This window comes from Musca domestica, unplaced genomic scaffold (genome assembly GCF_030504385.1).
Source record: "Musca domestica strain aabys unplaced genomic scaffold, Musca_domestica.polishedcontigs.V.1.1 21, whole genome shotgun sequence".
Taxonomy (NCBI): Eukaryota; Metazoa; Arthropoda; class Insecta; order Diptera; family Muscidae; genus Musca; species Musca domestica.
The window spans coordinates 7373077-7394923 of record NW_026712258.1 but is presented as its reverse complement, the minus strand read 5'-3'; the positions used below and the strand labels follow the sequence as shown (position 1 = coordinate 7394923).

Below are 21847 nucleotides of genomic sequence, written 5' to 3'. Positions count from 1 at the left end.
CCAAATATGTTGTTTCTCTATTGAGACACGCCAAAATTCTCGCCTTCGTTTAGTTCCACAATCAAGACAATCAAATTTAATTTCTCCAAGATTAGTTTGCAATTTTTACTCAACCACTGTGTTGGGTTATTTTTTACTTTTTTGTTTGCCTCTAGCCCGTCACCAAATTAAAACACTTCTTCACTCTTTAATTGTTTCAAATAAGAATGTTTTATTTCTTTTCTATTCTGGTTTAACAACCAAAAGAATAGCGGGACAATATTTTTGCATTGAATAGCAGCAGAGCGATCAGCAGAGGCAGAGCAATAACATAAACAGAGATGATGCACTCAACGTATGTATGTATGTTTGTACGTATGTGCGTTCTCTGCCTATCACTTGATCGTCTGACTGCTCATCCATATTTACAATAACAATGCTAGTTATGATGGATTCTCTTTAGGGCGAATTCAAAGTAAATAATAGAAAAGGGAAAACAGAAAAAATGACATTAAGGTGGCTCTTGTAGCGTTAAAATATTAAGTACTGAAAATAATTAATTTAAATAATGTTATGTTTTCAAAAATGCTCTTTGAGCAACAAATCAAATTTAACTAATATTAAAAAATCATTTGAGTGATTTAACACATGGTACAATGAATTCAAGGTAGGGCAGAACTACCATATGATTTCAATTTTTTTATTTTCTTGGCTTAATATGTCATCTTTATTTGTTTATGTATGTGTTTTCTTTTCAATAATAAAAAAATTGTTCAGAAAATATTCAAATTCGGGTGTTTTCAAAATGTTTATTTCAACGTATGCATCTACAAAATCTAGAGTTTTTGTAGCGAAATAATCCTATAGAGATATGTAGTACATGATTTTGAAAAGAAGTTTTGACCTTTCATTCAGTTATCGCGTTTTTCAATTATTTATTCAAAACAAATGCAACACGTTGTTTGATTTTTTTTTGTTTTGATACTAATTCTGACATTACAAGCCAAACAGGTAGACCTCTATACTTGCAATTTTTTCAAAGTTGACCTACCTTCTCTTCATTGTACCATGGTTGAAACCATGGTACAATGATATCAAGGTAGGGCTATGATACCATATTTTTTATTCTCTTGGCTTAATATGTCATCTTTATTTGTTTATGTATGTGTTTTCTTTTCAATAACAAAAAAATTTATCAGAAAACATTCAAATTCGGGCGTTTTCAAAATGTTTATTTCAACGTATGCATCGACAAAATCTAGAGTTTTTGTAGCGAAATAATCTATATATATCTCTATAGTACATGCTTTTGAAAAGAAGTGTTGACCTTTCATTCAGTTATCGCGTTTTTCAATTATTTATTCAAAATAAAGGCAATAAGTTGTTTGATTTTTTTTTGTTTTGATACTAATTCTGACATTACAAGCCAAACAGGTAGACCTCTATACTTACAATTTTTTCAAAGTTGGCTTCATTGTACCATGGTTGAAACCATGGCAGGCTAAGTGGGAAAATTTTACAAGTGAAGAGGCCCACCTGTATAGCTTTTAATGTCAGAATTACTATCAAAACAAATGTAACCAATTGTTTATAAACGAAACGAAACAAAAAATGCAAAAATTGAATGAACGGTCAACATTTCTTTTCAAAATTAGTATCTGTGTTTCTCTTATGGTACAATTAAATCAAGGTAACCTCATATCAAATTATAATACCCAACTCTGCATTTTTATGTAATTTACCTTGTCAAATTTAATGGCATAGAAAAAAGGTTTCCATCTCTGTTTTGTGTATGTACAATGCATTTGTTAATAAACATTTTGACAATGAAATGTTGTCAAATGAATCATTTTGAAAAAATTGCAAACATATGCTGGCATGACGTTGATTTCTTAGTTCGGCCCATGGTACAATTAAAAGTTAAGTTAAAGCTACCACCTTCCCAACATACCAAAATGGTATGAGAATAATATTACAAATAATCTTATGAACATAAGCCGTAAGCTTGAGAAAACATTGAAAAATGTTTGTGTAACAAGTATAGAATAATCGAAATGGGACCCTTATTTATAAACTTTTACTTGAAATTGTAGAATAAGCTTACGAAAATAATATTATATTAAGCTTATTTTTGTAAGAGTATAAAATATTATTTTTTTAATATTTAATCATTTTACACAATTTTTTCTTGATGGACATCCCAGTAGTCACTGCCTCATGTGGCCTTGATACCCTGACGCTTTCTTCTCCCTTATTTGAGCTTCTGCATCTCTTCCACTAAGACTACACGTCTATTGAATTCCTGCAACTTTTTTGATGTCTCCAATCTGAAATGGGAGTGAAATAATACATATCATAGATTCCCGGATTTATTGTTCATCCATACCTTAAGAATTGGGTCCAGAAATGGGTCCTAAATTCGCGTGATTTTGCTTTTTATTAAAGAAAAAAATTTTTGCTGAGAATTTTCACAAAAAATCAAAACTAATTTGTCAACAAAGGACAGATTTGAGAAAAGTTTATGGAACATAAGCGTTTTTCAAGCATTGTTGAAAATATATATTTATAATATAATTCTCAAGCTGTATTGTATTTTTGGTATGTTGGGTTATTACAATTTTTTCTAAGTGTGCCCGACTTCTGTCAATTTTGCATATGTATTTATTGTTTTAAAAAATGAGAACCAATTATTTTCAAAACCAATGATTGTAAGTCACGTACATTGCGGCTCGCACATTAAAGCTATTAACCAGTTTAGCCATGAAATTGAAAGATTGAACAGTTTGGATCATATTTTTGTGAGAAAATCCAGGCATTTCATTCATTTTTCGCGCTATTTAACTCATTCTAAAAATGAGGAAAAATGAATGAAAACAAGTAAAAAAGCAGTAAGTTCGGCCGGGCCGAACTTTGAATACCCTCCACCATTTGGAACGAATTAGAAAATTTTCAAACAAAAATAAAATCCATTAAAAATTCTTCTAAAATCAGATAATTCCATTGGAAAAAGTGGCTAAAATCATCAAAATACGGAATATAGGGGAGTACCGTTATATGGGGGATATACGATATTGTGGACCTATATAGACAATTCCGTTTTTGGGGTAAAGTGCTCACAAAGAACTCCGTGTGTGGATTTTCAGGCAATACGATTGGTAAATGTGGCTAAAATCATCAAAATACCGAATACAGCGAGATATCGTTATATGGGAGCAATACGTTATCGTTAACCTATATAGAGAATTCTCTGTCGGGGGGTAAAGTGCTGACAAAGAACCCCTTGTGTACAAAGAACCCCTTGTGACCATTCCGTTGAAAAATATGGCTAAAAACATCAAAATACCGAATATCGGGGGTACCGTTATATGATGGCTATACGATATCGTGGACCTATATAGATAATTCTCTGCCGAGGTATAAGTACCCACAAGAAACTCCTTGTGTGGATTTTCAGACAATTCCGATGGAAAATGTGGGTAAAATCATAAAAATACCGAATATCGGGGGGTACCGTTATATGGGGGATATAGGATATCGTGGACCTGTATAGACAATTCTTTTTGAGGGGGTAAAATGCCCACAAGGGACTCCTTTTGTGGAATTTCAGACAATTCCATTGAAAAATGTGGATAAAATCATCAAAATACCCAATATCGGGGGTACCGTTTTATGGGCACTATACGATATGGTGGACCTATACAGATAATTCTCTGCCGAGGTATAAAGTACCCACAAGGAACTCCTTGTGTGGATTTTCAGACAATTCCGATGAAAAATGTGGGTAAAATCATCAAAATACCGAATATCGGGGGGGACAGTTATATGGGGGATATACGATATCGTGGACCGATCGAACTTGACCTGCCTGCAGACAAAAGAGAGATATGTGCAAAATTTTATCTTAATTCGTTTAGACTGTAGCGTGATTAAAACAGACGGACAGACGGACGGACAGGGCTAAATCGTCTTAGAATTTTACGCTGATCAAGAATATATGTACTTTGTTGGGTCTAAAATGATTATTTCGATGAGTTACAAACGGAATGACTAACTTAACATACCCTCCATACTTTTTTCGTGGAGGGTATAAAAAATGAAAACAACTAAGGAAAAAATGTATATAATTTTCAATGAGATTGACAGGAAGCAGAAGTATTATCAGGGCTGGATTTCTGTAGTTTTATTAAGCTGTTCTACCTCCTTATTGCACCACGGTTCTAAAATGGTTTCTCTAACATTTATTTCTCTATGAAAAGTGTAATTTTTGTCCAAAAATACGTTGTAATACGCCTTTTGATTGCAACTAAATATTAATATTATTATACCCTCCACCAAAAAAAGTATGGAGGGTATATTAAGTTCGTCATTCCGTTTGTAACTCATCGAAATAATCATTTTGGACCCAACAAAGTATATATATTCTTGATCAGCGTAAAATTCTAAGACGATTTAGCCGTGTCCGTCCGTCAGTCCGTCTGTTGTAATCACGCTACAGTCTAAACGAATTAAGATAGGAAGCTAAAATTTTGCACAAATTTCTCTTTTGTCTGCAGGCAGGTCAAGTTCGAAGATGGGCTATATCGGTCCACGATATCGTATAGCCCCCATATAACGGTACCCCCGATATTCGGTATTTTGATTATTTTAGCCACATTTTTCAATGGAATTGTCTGAAATTCCACAAAAGGAGACACTTGTGGGCATTTAACCCCCTCAAAAAGAATTGTCTATATAGGTTCACGATATCGTATATCGCCCATATAATTGTACCCCCCGATATTCGGTATTTTGTTGATGTTAGCCACATTTTTCAATGGAATTGTCTTAAAATCCACACAAGTAGTTCCTTGTGAGTACTTTACCCCCAGAGAGAGAATTGTCTATACAGGTCCACGATATCGTATATCCCCCATATAACGGTACCCCCCGATATTCGGTATTTTGATGATTTTACCCACATTTTACAACGGAATTGTCTGAAAATCCACACAAGGAGTTCCTTGTGGATACCTTATACCTCGGCAGAGAATTATCTATATAGGTCCACGATATCGTATAGCGTCTATATAACGGTACCCCCGATTTTTGGTATTTTGATGATTTTATCCACATTTTTCAATGGAATTGTCTGAAATTCCACAAAAGGAGTCCCTTGTGGGCATTTTACCTCCTCAAAAAGAATTATCTGTATAGGTCCACGATATCGTATATCCCCCATATAACGGTACCCCCCGATATTCGGTATTTTGATGATTTTACCCACATTTTTCAACGGAATTGTCTGAAAATCCACACAAGGAGTTCCTTGTGGATACTTTATACCTCGGCAGAGAATTATCTATATAGGTCAACGATATCGTATAGCCTCCATATAACGGTACCCCCGATATTTTATCCACATTTTTCAATGGAATTGTCTGAAATTCCACAAAAGAAGTCCCTTGTGGGCATTTTACCTCCTCAAAAAGAATTGTCTGTATAGGTCCACGATATCGTATATCCCCCATATAACTGTACCCACCGATACTCGGTATTTTGATGATGTTAGCCACACTTTTCAATGGAATTGTCTTAAAATCCACACAAGTAGTAGTTCACCCCCTGAGAGAGAATTGTCTATACAGGTCCACGATATCGATATGGGGGATATAAACGGTACCCCCGATACGTACAAATTAACTTGACATGTTGAGCCAGGCAAATGAAAAAATTAAAATCGATTGGATACAGTACCATACCATGATTTAATTGTACCAGGGTTTCAACAATTGTTAAACAGTCTTGAATATGAAACTTTCTAACATGTTCATACAATATAATTTCTAATGATAAAAACTGATTTTTTAATCTTCGCAATGTCTGCAATTGATCTAATGTATTTCTATTTTAAGGTAGGATATAGAAATGTCCTATCGGGTTCCGCCCTAGGTCATGCTTTCCAATTCCAAATATTATTTGAAATTTAGTTGCCTTCATATATTTTGCTATTTCTCCGATATCAGAGTATATAAGCCAACGAAATCATGTATTTGTGATCACGCCTAGGAAGGAATTTAGGATTAAACATATTAGCGGTTTATTGTTTTTTTCGTACTTTTATGTGCAATATGGTGGGTTTCGACAACATTTCGGTCCCTAATTGTGATATGTGCAGGCATGACACGATCAGAAAAAAATGTTGTTGGTCCACATCATACTCTAAATATATTGCGATCACAACAAAAAGCTCTAATTGTCTATTTTGGTTGCACCTCCTTTTTATACCCTCCACCAAAAAAAGTATGGAGGGTATATTAAGTTCGTCATTCCGTTTGCAACTCATCGAAATAATCATTTTAGACCCAACAAAGTATATATATTGTTGATCAGCGTAAAATTCTAAGACGATTTAGCCGTGTCCGTCCGTCTGTCCGTCTGTTGTAATCACGCTTCAGTCTAAACGAATTAAGATAGGAAGCTAAAATTTTGCACAGATCTCTCTTTTGTCTGCAGGCAGGCCAAGTTCGAAGATGGGCTATATCGGTCTACGATATCGTATAGCCCCCATATAATGGTACCCCCGATATTCGGTTTTTTGATGATTTTAGCCACATTTTTCAATGGAATTGTCTGAAAATCCACACAAGTAGTTCCTTGTGGGTACTTTATACCTCGGCAGAGAATTATCTATATAGGTCCTCAATATCGTATAGCCCCCATATAACGGTACCCCCACGGTATTCGGTATTTTGATGATTTTAGCCACATTTTTCAATGGAATTGTCTTAAAACCCACACAAGTAGTTCCTTGTGAGTACTTTACCCCCTGAGAGAATCGTATATACCCCCCCATATAACGGTACCCCGCATATTCGGTATTTTGATGATTTTACCCACATATTTCATCGGAATTGTCTGAAAATCCACACATGGAGTTCCTTGTGGGTACTTTATACCTCGGCAGAGAATTATTTATAGGTCTACGATATCGTATAGCCTCCATATAACGGTACCCCCGATATTTGGTATTTTGATGATTTTATCCACATTTTTCAATGGAATTGTCTGAAATTCCACAAAAGGAGTCCCTTGTGGGCATTTTACCTCCTCAAAAAGAGTTACCTATATAGGTCCACCATATCGTATAGTGCCCATATAACGGTACCCCCGATATTCGGTATTTTGATGTTTTTAGCCATATTTTTCAACGGAATGGTTACAAGTGGTTCTTTGTACACAAGGGGTTCTTTGTGAGCACTAGACCCCCCGACAGAGAATTCTCTATATAGGTTAACGATAACGTATAGCTCCCATATAACGGTACCCCGCGATATTCAGTATTTTGATGATTTTAGCCAAATTTTCCAATCGTATTGTCTGAAAATCCACACACGGATTTCTTTGTGAGCACTTTACCCCTGAAACGGAATTGTCTACATAGGTCCACAATATCGTATATCCCCCATATAACGGTACTCCCCTATATTCGGTATTTTGATGATTTTAGCCACTTTTTTCAATGGAATTATCTGAAAATCCACACAAGGAGTTCCTTGTGAGTACTTTACACGCAGACATAGATTTGTCTTTATAGGTCCATTTGTCTTTATAGGTCCAATATCGTATATCCCCCCATATCGGCAACGTCCTATATTAGATATTTTAAAGGTTTTAACAGCATTTTTAATGGATTTTATTTTTTTTTTTTTTAATTTTCTAATTCGTTCCAAATGGTGGAGGGTATTCAAAGTTCGGCCCGGCCGAACTTACTGCTTTTTTACTTGTTCATGCTAAATTCCTTGTGCGATTATAGAAACGTTTGTGCTTGATTTAGGGTAGTTTACTGAATAAGGGAGTGTAAGTTCGGCCGGGTCGAACTTTGAATACCCTCCACCATTGGGTAAAAATTTGGCAATTTTCAAAAAATTAAAATCCATTAAAAATTCTTTTAAAATCATAAAAATACCGAATGTAGCCGCATATTAGGGTCTATACAAGAACGAGGACGTACATACGCAACTTTTGTCATAAGCCTGCACAGACAATTTTTTGGTATAGGATGTAGTATCCATTACGAACTTCAAATACAAAATTTTGAATAATTCTGGTAAATAATGTCGCTGAAATCATCAAAATACCGAATATCGGGGGTACCGTTATATGGGGCCTATACGAAGACGTGGACCTGCACGAACAATTTTCTGTCACAGGCTGTAATATCCATTACGAACTTCAAATTCGAAATTTGAAACAATTCCGGTAAATAATGTCTCTAAAACCATCAAAATACCGAATATTGGGAGGTACCGTTATATGGGGGCTATACGAAAATGTGGACCTACATGGCCCATTTTCAATACCAAAAGTCCTGCAGACATTTTTAAATCGACATAGAATTTTATACTGATCAAGAATATATAAACTTTGTGGGCCCTAAACTGTATATTTCGAGGTGTTACAAACGGAATGGAAAACTTAATATACCCTCCATACTATGGTGGAGGGTATAAAAACAGTAAAGAGAGTCTTAGAGTCGGTCGGGCCCGATTTTATGATACCCTACACCACTTTGCATTTTTAGTAGGGTTTCACAAAACAAATAAAAGTTCTTATGGGGAATTTGTGAGTATTAAATGATACCAACTATGAGTATAGTTATAATTTAAGGTCTAAAGAAACTAATATATGATTCGGGCTTGTATTACCCATTTGGTGCACAATTAACTTGAAATCGGATAAAGATATATGGGAGCTAAATCCAAATCTGAACCGACCTCAATAAAATTTGGCAAAGGCATTTCTGAACTGTATTTGATATATTTCCCCGAATATATTACGGCTGTGCAGGACAAATTCAACAAATCAATATATATGGGAGCTATACATATATCTGAACCGATTTTCACCAAATTTGACATACTTGTTTCTAAACCCAATTTGGTCGTATGTACCAAATTCCATCCCATGTTGGCTAATATTACACGTTTGGTGCACAATCAAAGGCAAATCGAACGAAGATATATATGGGAGCTATATCCAATTCTGAACCGATCTCGATAAAATTTAGCGAAGATATTTCTAAGCTTTTTTTGATATATTTCCCGAAATATCGTTGTTACAGGGTGCATATTACGGCTGTGGAGGACAAAAGTAAATAATCGGATGATCTATATATATGGGAGTTATGAACCGATTTCGATTAAATTTGGCATACTTATTTTCAGGCCCAATTAGATCGTATGTGCAAAATTCCATACTATTTGCTATTACATTACACGTTTGCTGCACACTAAAATGCAAATCGATTGAAGATATATATGGGAGCTATATCTAAATTTTAACCGATTATCTCCACTTTCAATAGGGTTCGTCTTTGGGCCAATCAAATGATTTTCCAAAATTTTATCTGAATCGGGCAATATCTGCGACCTGTACTTTGTTTACAAAAATACATGGACATACGGACGGACATGCATACATCGACTCAGAATGTGATTATATGCATATCATAAAAAGGGAACTATGGGTCTATCTCGTTTCCTTTTGACTGTTACAAACAAATGCACAAAGACATAATAACCTGACCACCCTGTGGTGTAGGGTATAAAAATAAGTATGCAACGAGCGAGGACATTTGGGCAACTGGTAAAACCTATCATACCGAAAAAAGGGATTCCCCAACGATGTTGTGTTTTGTTTGATGCAGAGACTGATATGATTTGTAAAGACACCATTCCTTTAGAAGAACAACCGATAATTAAGCATTGTAAAACATTTTGAAAAGTGAATAAAATGGGTGCAACAAAATAATATAAATGCCATCAAATCTCTAATATTGAGAGAACTTCAAGAAGAGGCGAACAAAAAACACTATAAATTACAAAAAAAAAAAAAAAATACAACAATTTGACATTTTCCCCTGAAGCCATTATATAAAGAATTGTATTTGTTTTTTAGTAAAGCTATTCCGTACAAATACAATTCTAAGCAAGATCTAAATATCAATGTATACCAATTCGATTTATTTGATTGATAACCTGGCTTTAAATTAAAAGTAAAAACTTCATAAAGGCATTATCCAAATCATAAAGAGATGTTATTTCAATAGTACTTCGGTCAATAGTACTAGGTTAAATGAATTTTTCAATTTAACGAACAGGGCCGACTGCTAAAAGTGCGTTATATGGAAAAACTACTGTACATAGGATTTTCATTTTAACAGATTTCCATCAAAATTAAGAGACCAATTTTAATAGGACTCGTCCTTAGATAGAACAACAGGACTGCACAAAGTTTCATCTCAAATAGACCATTACATTATTTTTGTCGGTATATGAAAATGTTTACCTTCAACATTTGTTTGTAAATAACAGTCTTGGCATGTTGGTTCGGGATACCGTAGTATTTTGTTGTTGAAAAATAGTTAGGCTTAATCCCATTACTGTTGTTTTTTATAAAAACAACGTTTTTTATTAGTGGAGAAATATGGTAATGTGTAGCAAGGGGTAGGCTTGGAATACCTAGGTTACGGAAAGAGCTATCAAACCTCATCCGTTCCCTTGCTTTTTGCCTGGTATATTCTCCCCAGAAGTTATTTTAAAATATCTCCTATGACAAAAAAAAACTTTTTTTTACCCAAGTGACAAGATTGTAAGCTCAATAGAAGAGTAAGCACAGAATTTAAATTTAGAGTCGGACGGGGCCGACTTTATGATACCCTACACCACTTTGCTTATTTAGTTGAGCTCCGCATAACAATTAAACGTTTTAATGGGAGAATTCAACATACACGCTATAATTATAATTACAATTATTACAATTATAATTATTTATATTATAATTATAATTTATATTATAATTATAATTATAATCATAATTATATATAATTATAATTATAAGATACTATATATTCCGAAGCATTTATATCTTTTAAATTCGGACTTGTATTGCGCATTTGGTGCACAATTAATTTGAAATCGGATAAAGATATACATAGGAGCTATATCCAAATCCGGGCCCGTTTACAATAAAATTTGTCAAAGATATTTCTGAGCTGTATTTGATATATTTCCCTGAATATCGTTGTTACGGTGTGCATATTACGGCTGTGGGTAACAAATATAACAAATCGAATGAACAGTATATATGGGAGCTATAGCTATATCTGAACCGATCTTCACCAAATTTCAGATAAATACTAGCAAATTCCATCCCATTTGGACAAATAGTAGACTTTTCATACTATTCGGGCTGATATTAAACGTTTGGTGCACAATAAAAAGAAAATCGAAGATATATATGGGAGGTATATCTAAATTTTGACCGATTATCTCCAATTTCAATAGGGTTCGTCCTTGGGCCAAACAAATGATTTGTGCAAAATTTCATCTGGATAGGGTATTAAATGCGAACTGTACTTTGTTTACAAAAATACATGGACAGACGGACGGACGGACATGTATAAATCGACTCAGAATGTGGTTCTATGCAGATCATCAAAATGAACTATGGGTCTATCTCGTTTCCTTTTGCCTGTTACAAACAAATGCACAAAGACAAAATACCCTGACCACCTCGTGGTGTAGGGTATAAAAATTCTTTTGGAAAATCTTCTAAATCTTACAACTGCACTTATAAACCTTTTCATCTCTCTCACTTTTATGCTTTCGTTTTACATGAACGGAATAGCATAACCACGTAAGTTGGTTTTGCCTGTTACATCAAAAACCCCTTCGCCGACCGTGCCTTGTCAATTAATAGAACAGTGTTGGCATGTTTTTTCGGGATGCCGTAGTATGTTGTTGTTAACAATATTTGAACAATTCTGTCTACTTGAAAGTCTGTGCAGCGTTCAATATTCCATGACGTCATCTGAACTCAAACAAATGAAGTAGTGAAATCATTGCATCACATATATAAGATTTAAGTAAACTTTGCTGGGTATTTTCGAACAGATAAAGTTATATTATTAGAAAGATTACTGTTCAATGTCATTTGCGTCCTCTATATGTCAAATCAATCATCCTTGCGTATTTTGATTTGTGTTATACAACTTTAGAACAAATTTTTTTAATGCGAATGGTTTATGACTGTACTTGATGTTTGCAATCACTATCAGCTAACAGATGACACTGTTGTACACTCAATCAAAGACAAAACAAAAATATATAATGTAATAAGATGCAAGGACACAAAGACATATAATGTAATAGGATGGGACCAAAGACATAAAACTATAAAGATTGGCCAAAATGCATATGGGCTAAATTTTTCTATCAGGTAATAGATGGCAGGCGACATTTCCTTGCATATTGTATCGATACAAATCAACAACAAACCTTAAATGTGTCAGAATTCTAAATTATTTAGATAGAGCCAAGTGTCTCGACCTTCCTACCAATTAATACATACCGGATCATGTATATACTAGCTGGACCGACCCTGTTGCCGGCCCGTAGTTTTGGTCTATAATGCACATTTTTTGAAGCATAATAATTCACAGATCTGGCTCATATAAGTGGCATAATCTTCATTATAAATAATGACTCGACTAAATATAAATAAATACCCATTTCAAAAATACCAATACATTTTCAAAGACATAGACGTATAAAGATAGGACAAGTCAGAATAAAAATATTGTCACCAGGGGATTTACCTCTGTTGTTACGATATCATAACAAAATAATCACTAATGTTAGGTTCTTTTAACAGCAAATGCAATTCTCAATTAATTGAAAACGTCAATGGAATACAAATTTGCTGGTCGTTGTGGATCTGTTTTTTTTTTTCGATTTGGGGTTTAAATTCCCTCACACGATATTTCGCGTTCCACAACGATGACCTTTGGTCCCATCAAAGACATAAAACTATAACGACTGGACAAAATGCATATTAGCTTTAATTTTTCTATTAGGTAATAGATGGCAGGCAACATAACAGAAATGCATTAGAAATTTAAAACAAATATGTTATTCCGATATCGCCGAAAAGTGGCGGAAATACGCGGAAAAAATATCAGGTATGATAAACACGCTCTCAAAAATTTATTCCAGAGGATTTCCTTGCACATTGAATCGATAAAAATTGACAACAACCCTTAGATGTGTCAGAATTCTAAATTATTGATATAGAGCCACGTGTCTCGACCTTCCAACCAATTAATACATACCGGATCATGTATATACTAGCTGGACCGGCCCTGTTGCCGGCCCGTAGTTTTAGTCTATAATGCACATTTTTTGAAGCATAATAATTCACAGATCTGGTTCATATAAGTGGCACAATCTTCATTATAAATAATGACTCGACTAAATATAAATAAATACCCATTTCAAAAATACCAATACATTTTCAAAGACATAGACGTATAAAGATAGGACAAGTCAGAATAAAAATATTGTCACCAGGGGATTTACCTCTGTTGTTACGATATCATTACAAAATAATCACTAATGTTAGGTTTTTTTAACAGCAAATGCAATTCTCAATTAATTGAAAACGTCAATGGAATACAAATTTGCTGATCGTTGTGGATCTGTTTTTTTCCGATTTGGGGTTTAAATTCCCTCACACGATATTTCGCGTTCCACAACGATGATCTTTGGTACCAGATATCAGATACAGCTCTCAAATAAGTGTATCAAATGTTGTCAAGATCTTTTCAGATTTGGATATAACTCCCATATATATCTTCAATAGATTTCGGGTTAATTGTGCACTAAATAGCTAATAAAGTCCAAATGACCTGTATTTTGGTACATCCCATCGAATTCTAGTCCATAGAGAAGTAAGTTCACATACGTAATATACATTCGACAAAAATAATATTTGGTACCAGATATGAGATACTGCCCAGAAATACCTCTGCCAAATTGTATCAAGATCGGTTCGGATTTGGATTAGTTCCCATACATATTTTCAACCGTTTTCGGGTTGATTGTGAACCAACTGGTCCAAGTGATCTGAAGTTTGGCACATCCGACCGAATTCAGTCTAGAAGCCAGTACATCAAATTTGGTGAAAATCGATTCAGACTGTAACTGCGAAGCGCATATATATATATATATATATATATATATATATATATATATATATATATATATTTGTGTATATTTGTGTGCCCAAGGCTTTAATACATCCTCCAGAACATTTTCTCGATAATATTCGGCATTTATTCCGATGCCAAAGTCGATAATTACGAGTGGAGAGCGACCATCGGCTGTTTTGTTATGTTTTTTAAAACATTTTCCCACGGATTTGTCTAAAAATTGGCATTTGTAGGTCATAATTGGCTCTAGCTGCCGTGGCGAAACAATGTATGTATAGATTCACGTTTTAGTATAGCTCCCATAAAACTGTACCTCCCGATAATCTGATTTATGCCATATTTTCTCAGGAATTTGTCTAAAAATTGGTATTTGTGGGTCAAAATGTGTTCTAGCTCGTATGACGAAACATTGTATATATAGGTCCACGTTTTTGTATAGCCCCCATATAACGGTGGCTCTAGATATTTCTTTCAAGTATTTGTCTAAAAATTTGTATTTGTAGGGCATAATGGGTTCTAGCTCCGGTGGCAAAACATCGCTAAAGCCCCCATATAACGGTACCTCCCCATATTCGGTATTTTGATGATTTTTGCCACATTTTCCCATGCATTTGTCTAAAAATTGGTATTTGTGTATCATAATGGGTTCTAGCTCGGTGGCGGAACATTTTATGTATAGGACCACGTTTTAGCATAGTCCCCATATAACGGTACCTCCTAATATTCGATATTTTGATGATTTTTGACAAATTTTTCTGCGGATTTTTCTAAAAATTAGTATTTGTTGTTTATAATGGGTTCTAGCCCGGTGGCAGAACATTAAATATTTAGTTCCACGTTTTCGTTTAGCGCACATATGACGATACCGATATTCGGTATTTTGATAAACCTAGACACATTTAGCCACAAAATTGTTTCAAAATTTGTTAATTTAGAAGATTTGATAGATGACAATCCTAGAAGTATAAAATTGTCTATAGAGGTTCCGGTTTTGGTATGGCCCCATATAATGGCCACTATTTTGGTTTTTTGATAAGTTTAACTGCATTATCAAAACGGTCTTACTGGTATATGAAGTTTAAAGTGAAACACGCTTGAATTCAGATGCTTTTATATAGAAATGTTTCCTTAACCTAAGGCGTAGGTTATTACAAGTTCGGCCCGGTCGAACCTAATGTTTTTTTACTTGTTGTTTGTTTAAATGTGTTCGCATCTTCCAGCTAAAGTACGATGTAGGTCCTTGAGTTGAAAGCTAGATGTCAAGTTTAGACATAAAAGATAGCCATTTAACATGGTATTGCGCACTCATTTCATTTTTGATATTATTCATTCAGAATTCAAAACAATAAAAATGTATAACTTTGATTTTTTTACGATTTTGAAAAAATGATTATCCTTTAACTTTGGTGTGACCGCCTTAAATTATTTTGACATCATCAATTCTTCAATGTAACCCGTCTGCAAATTCAGTTCTCAAAAAATCGAGTCAATTAAATAAAATTAATCAAATTGAAAAAACCGTTTGTACACGATAAAATATTGATTTTTTGTTCATAGCTTATCCTCTTCTGAAATGATATTATTCGTATAGTACCATTTATCAAAAATACATAGAATCTATAAATAACAGTTTTGTCCGTTGTCGCATTATACTCCCCAACAAGTATACACATCATATCGAATCTGTCTAAATAGTAACAAACAAAATATTTAAAGAAATATAACAATTTAATGGGAAACAGCACGTTATTAGTTTTTATTGCCCGTCAAACCCCCGAGAACTTGTTTCACAAAGTTATTTAGTTCCAATGGATCTTCGTTGTTGAAATCATCCATGACAGTCTGCATTTGTTCCTTGAGACCATCCGATATTGAAGTCGTAATACGATCCTTAAAGAGGTTTGTTATTGGACTGAGGATGACTCCAGTCAAATGTCGAATGAATCGTGTTTGATTCAATTGAACTTGTATATTTCTGCAAGAGTTCGGAAATTATTACTGAAATGTATATAAATTACTATCCACTATAGGACAATGACTTACCTAAACTGAATCACACGAAAATCGTACAGCTTCATTTTGAATGTAACAATGTCTATTGCCAGTTCAGCATAGATAATGGTATCCTCTAATGATCCAATTACCTTTCCATATCCTTCCAAGGCCATCAGTTTTAGCAAAAAGTTATATTCAAACTTGAAATAATGAAGAACCAATAACAATCACATTGATTTTTTGCGAGTTCACACATACATACCTGTAAACTTTTTATATTTAGGTAGAATCGCGTTAAAAACGATTTGTCCTTGTAGGTCATATACGCTGGACCGTAACGTTGTATTCCTGCCAAATTGTAAACGATACCATTTGTTAGAAACAGCCCGGCCTCATACGTTATTAGAAGAGGCTTCTGAAACATGCAGTGTTAAAATATGTATGTTTAATGTTTCATTGTTATAGTTGATCCAAATTACCACAGTCAAATTTTCATTTATGTCTGGCAACTGCAGGTGTTCGATTCCTAGTTTTTGTAAATGCTGCAACAGCAGTGGTATCACAGTATCAACCTCCTCGTTTATTGTCGACCAACCAATTTCTTCATCATCCTCCCTTTTGTCTCTTATCACAGACATAGCATTAGACTTGTCCCCTGCATTTGTTTCCCTTTAAATATATAATTGATATTTTCTATTCAATTTATTTCTATAGTATTTCGAAAATAATTCTTATGTTCAAAATATTACTTAAAACTATTTTTAAGTTTCTCTTCTCTTTTCAACCCAGCATCTAGGGACCAGTAAATACTTACATATTGGGGAAGTACTGTAAATAAAAATGAATGAATTAAAAAACTAGCAGACCCGGTCCGCATTGCTGGCCCCTAGCAGCTAGTTTTTATTGTTTAATGCTTATTTTTAAGGAAATTATAATCTTCAAATTAAATCGAATTCTCGGAACCATAAAAGTTGCAATGTCATGCCATTTGCTTGCTAAGAAATATAGGTTTTTTTTCTGCACTCAATCTATCTATCAAATTGTTGGCTTTAATAGTTTAAGTTTTTTGGGGGTTTTCTTCCTTTGTGAGTTATTACTTTAGTATATTATTCTCTCACTATGAATTAGAAATGAATGAACTTTTAAACGAAAAACTGTATCACACCATCTACATCCAATAAAGTTTCCTTATTAGTATATAAGTATTTTCAATAGGTTATTGGCTTCGTTCACTCAATCAGTAGAAATTTCTGAATACAAATAAACACGTATAGTAAAAAATTTTTGGCAGCATACTGTTTGAAGTGCTTGTATCTATAAACAACATCTATATATATAAAAGAAAGTTGTGTTAGTTACTACGCTTATAACTTAAGAACCGCTGGACTGATTTTAACGATTCATACAAATTCGAAATTGTCTCCTCTCCGAAAAGGATAATATCCAAAAAAATCGCGTAAAAATGTGATATATTAACATTTTCATTTTGACTTTTGAAATGTACAATAGTAATGTTTTATTTTGCATGATTTTTTCCATTTTGACATACTTTTTTCTAATGTACATTTGTAGTGTTTTTTATATTTTACTAGCTGGCCCGGTCCGCGTTGCCGGCCCTTACTTTTAGTCTTTAATGCATATTTTTTTAAGCATTATAGAATTATGAAAGCGGCACAATTTTTATTATAAGTAAAATAACTCCATAGTAATTTCTAAATAGAAATAAACATTCATGGGAAAAAATATAATAGATAATAATCTACCGTCGGTTTTAGATATTTTGAATAGCCTGATCTTATTTTTCAGCCTAAGGCTATAATTGAGTGTTAAAAACCTGTATGATATAGAACTTCTATAATAGCCCCATGTGAAAACTCAGCTAAATTTTTGGTATTGAATTTCCAATGTTAAGAATAGCGTGCTGCGTGGTATTTAGTTTTGTCCACCTCATAATTGAGGGCGGAATGATTTCAAAATAGTCAAAGATAATTGCTTTTTTACACCCATTACCGTGAAATATTAATTTATTTATTTTTGTCATTTAAATTGTGAGTTGGAGAACCCATAAAGTCCATATTTTTCATCATAGTATAATTCAATAACGAACAAAAAAATTAATATTCGTGATTTTTTCATGTTTCTGCCACAATTTGATATTTCGGAGTTTATGGCATGTAGATGTTAATCCCACATCTACGTTCCCAACCAATATTCTCTTGGGAGTTTCAAATTCAATAGTATATCAAATTTTCTTTTCTGACCAAACATTGGTTAGGAAAGCGGATTTGGGGGTACACTAATGTGAGAACTATACTCGAATAAATGCCTATGTGGACAATTATCTGAGGGACGATTCTCTACTCCAGAGTTGCCTAAATACAATTTTTTAGCCAAATCAATTGATGAATGTGGTCAAGACCAAGATGGACTCTACTCCGAAAATTGAAAATATTATGAGAAGAGGTTTTTTACACCCTTAGAAACAAAGATGCCAAATAAAGGCCTAAAGATGAAAAAAATGTCGAAGACCCCGAACATGGCTTAAATTATATGATGGTTATACCAAAACATGATCATATTTTGCGAGGATGGTTTCTTATCAAATTAAAATGAGTGTGAGAAAAATGTGGTTAAAATGTAAACAATACTTGAAATAGGGTTGTACCCTTATCCGGGGGTCATATATCATGACCTGCAAAAGCGATTTAAGACATCTTGAAAGTTTAGGAACAATTTCTTTCTTTTTTCCTAAATGTCCAATTCGCTCTACCATTTTGCACCCTTTATATTCGGTATTTCACTGACTGCAGTTCCAATGAATTGCATTTTGAGTTCTCATTGGGCGGATTATTGCCATATGAAAGATGTAGGTCCACGTAGGTCACTCATTTTATTTTAAATATTATTCATTCAGATTTCAAGGCAATAAAAAATGTTCACTTCAATATAGTATGTCAAATTGAAAAAAATCACACCAAAAAGAAATTTTTTATTAATATTTTTATTGGATACCATTCCAAAATTGTATGAATTGTCAAGCCGTTCTTTAGTTATACCTTATGTAATTTTTTCCCCGATTTGAGAATTTTTGCAATGAGATCTCTTTTTTCAAGATTTTTAGAAATTTTGACTTAAATTTGGTGTGACCGCGTTAAATTATTTCGATAACATCTATTTCGTTTCGCCACCACATAATTTGGTACTACACTTCAATGTAACCCGGCTTCTATTTCAGTTCTCAAGAAATCGAGTCAAAATAAATTGGTATTAATATTCGAATCAAAAAGAAAAAAAAATATTAAAAAAAAACACTACAAATGTACATTCGAAAAAAGTAAGTCAAAATAGAAAAAAAACATACAAAATAAAACATTACGATTGTACATTTCAGAAGTCAAAATGAAAATGTTAATATATCACATTTTTACGCGATTTTTTTGAATATTATCCTTTTCGGAAAAGAGACAATTCAGAATTTGTATGAATCGTTAAAATCAGATCAGCGGTTCTTGAGTTATAAGCGTAGTAACTAACACAACTTACATTTATATATATAGATTTTTCAATTCGAATATTAATACCAATTTATTTAATTGACTTGATTTCTTGAGAACTAAAATTGATGGCGGGTTACATGGAAGTGTAGTACCGAATTATGTGGTGGCGAAACGGAATAGATGATATCGAAATTATTTAACGCGGTCACACCAAAGTCAAAAGATAATTACTTTTTCAAAATCGCTAAAAATTACCAAAAAAGAGATCTCATTGCAAAAATTCTCAAATCGGGAAAAAATCGAAAAAAAATTTCAATGAAATAGAATTTTAAAATAATAGTACATTCTGTTGACAAACTTTGTAAGGATCTTTAAACATTTGCTGTAAAAAATCAGCGAACAAATTAAAGATTCTTTTCAATTTGTTATTCTTATTTTGTCAATTTTTTTCAATTTGTATTATCATATTGAATTCAGTGGATTTTTTGTGAACAAAATAAAGAATAATTTTTCACTATATACAAATTTTCAGCAAAGAAATTAAATACCTTTCAACTCCATTGTGGTTCAGCTAGAAGATGCGAACACATTTACACAAACAAAAATTACAGAAAAAGTCTAATTGAGCTCATTTCAAAGCGTGGACCTACTTTTTTCATGTGACAATAATCCATCCAATGAGAGCTCAAAATGGGAGTACAATCAGTAAAACATCAAATATAAAGGGTGGAAAATAGTAGAGCGAATGTTACGTTTAGTAAGAAAAGGATTTCTATCCTTCCTGAAATTCTTCCTAAACATTCAAGATACCTTAAATCGCTTTTGCAGGTCATGATAACGGATAAGGGTACAACCCGATTTCATATGTATATAACCATCGTATGATTTGAGCTATTGTGGGGGTCTTGGCCACTTTTTTCTTTTTAGAGAACCTCTTCGCATAAAATTTAAAATTTGAGTAGGGCCAATATTGGTCTTGACCACATTCATCAATTGATTTGGCTAAAAATTGTATATATTCTACCTTGGGGTAGGGAACCATCATACAGATAATTGCCCCATAGGAATTTATTTAAGTAAAGTCCCCACATTGGAGATTCCCCAAGTGCACTTTCACATCTAATGTGTGGTCAGAAAAGAAAAATTTGTATTCTATTGAATTTGTAGCCCCCAAGAGAATATTGGTTGGGAACGTAGATTTGGGATGTACATCTATATGAAATAAATTGTGAAAACATAAACAAATTACAAATATAAGAAAGTAGCACGGGACCGAATATTTGTTGAATCGTCTTTGAATTATACTATGATGAAAAATATGGACTTTATGGGGTCTCCAATTTACAATTTAAATGACAAATGAAATTAGTTCCCATATTACGGTAATGGGTGTAAAATAGTAATTATAGTTGACTATTCTGGAATCAGTCTGCCCTCAATTATGAGGTGAATTTTTTTTACTTATTTTACTTATTTAAATCACGTGATTTTTTTTTTTCAGTTTGACATGCTATATTGTTCTGCTATATTTTCGATTTGGCCTCTATTTGTCATCTTGGATTATAAGGGGTGAAGAAAGTTTTCAATGTAGGTCCATGTTTCGCAGTAGTGCCCATATGATGGTACTTCCTGATTTTACAATATTTCAAAGGATTTAGCTAAAAATGTGTATTTGGGGGGTGAAAATCTTACACAAAAATTTCAACATATCTACAAATTTTAGAATTTTCTCCATGTAATAGTACCCCCTCAAGTCCACCTTTTGGCGAAGAAACAGACTGACATGGTTAGCGGGACTTATGAGGACTCTAATGCACAATCTGAGGCGCTAATGGGTTTAAAAAAGTAATTAACTTTGGCTATTCTTAAATCAATTAGCCCTCAATTATGAGGTGTACAAAGTACAGTAAATTCCAAATTACTGCTCATTTGACTAGAAATTAAAAATTAATCGACCAGTACGTGAACACTTATAACAGTAATATCTTTGAATAATTATGCTTTGACAAATATGCATAATATAGACAAAAACTACGGGCCGGCAACGCGGACCGGGCCAGCTAGTATCTATATATATAAATGTAAGTTGTGTTAGTTACTACGCTTATAACTCAAGAACCGCTGATCTGATTTTAACGATTCATACAAATTCTGAATTGTCTCTTTTCCGAAAAGGATAATATTCAAAAAAATCGCGTAAAAATGTGATATATTAACATTTTCATTTTGACTTCTGAAATGTACAATCGTAATGTTTTATTTTGTATGTTTTTTTTCCATTTTGACTTACTTTTTTCGAATATACATTTGTAGTGTTTTTTATAATATTTTTTTTTCTTTTTGATTC

General features: G+C 33.4%; 1 protein-coding gene and 1 long non-coding RNA gene across 4 annotated transcripts in view; both read right to left on the bottom strand.

Moving 5' to 3' along the window:
- Nucleotides 1-2079: 2079 nt before the first annotated feature.
- Nucleotides 2080-2449, bottom strand: LOC131802434 (uncharacterized). Its single transcript, XR_009342175.1, has 2 exons — nt 2366-2449; nt 2080-2306 (listed from the first exon to the last, which is right to left on the bottom strand). It is a non-coding gene; the product is annotated as an uncharacterized LOC131802434 (long non-coding RNA).
- Nucleotides 2450-15735: 13286 nt separating this feature from the next.
- The window catches only part of LOC101890547 (uncharacterized), a 30649-nt gene continuing 24537 nt past the window's right edge, over nt 15736-21847 (bottom strand). For 2 of the 3 annotated variants that reach the window (XM_005185757.4, XM_005185756.4), the window contains exons 3-6: nt 16483-16672; nt 16266-16418; nt 16052-16203; nt 15736-15983 (exon numbers count right to left, since the gene is read on the bottom strand). In XM_005185757.4, coding sequence (XP_005185814.1) covers nt 15758-15983; nt 16052-16203; nt 16266-16418; nt 16483-16672 — 721 coding nt within the window. In that variant the 3' untranslated portion in view covers nt 15736-15757. The remainder of the gene's footprint in view (nt 15984-16051; nt 16204-16265; nt 16419-16482; nt 16673-21847) is intronic. The other variant, XM_011295160.3, reaches the window with a different exon arrangement.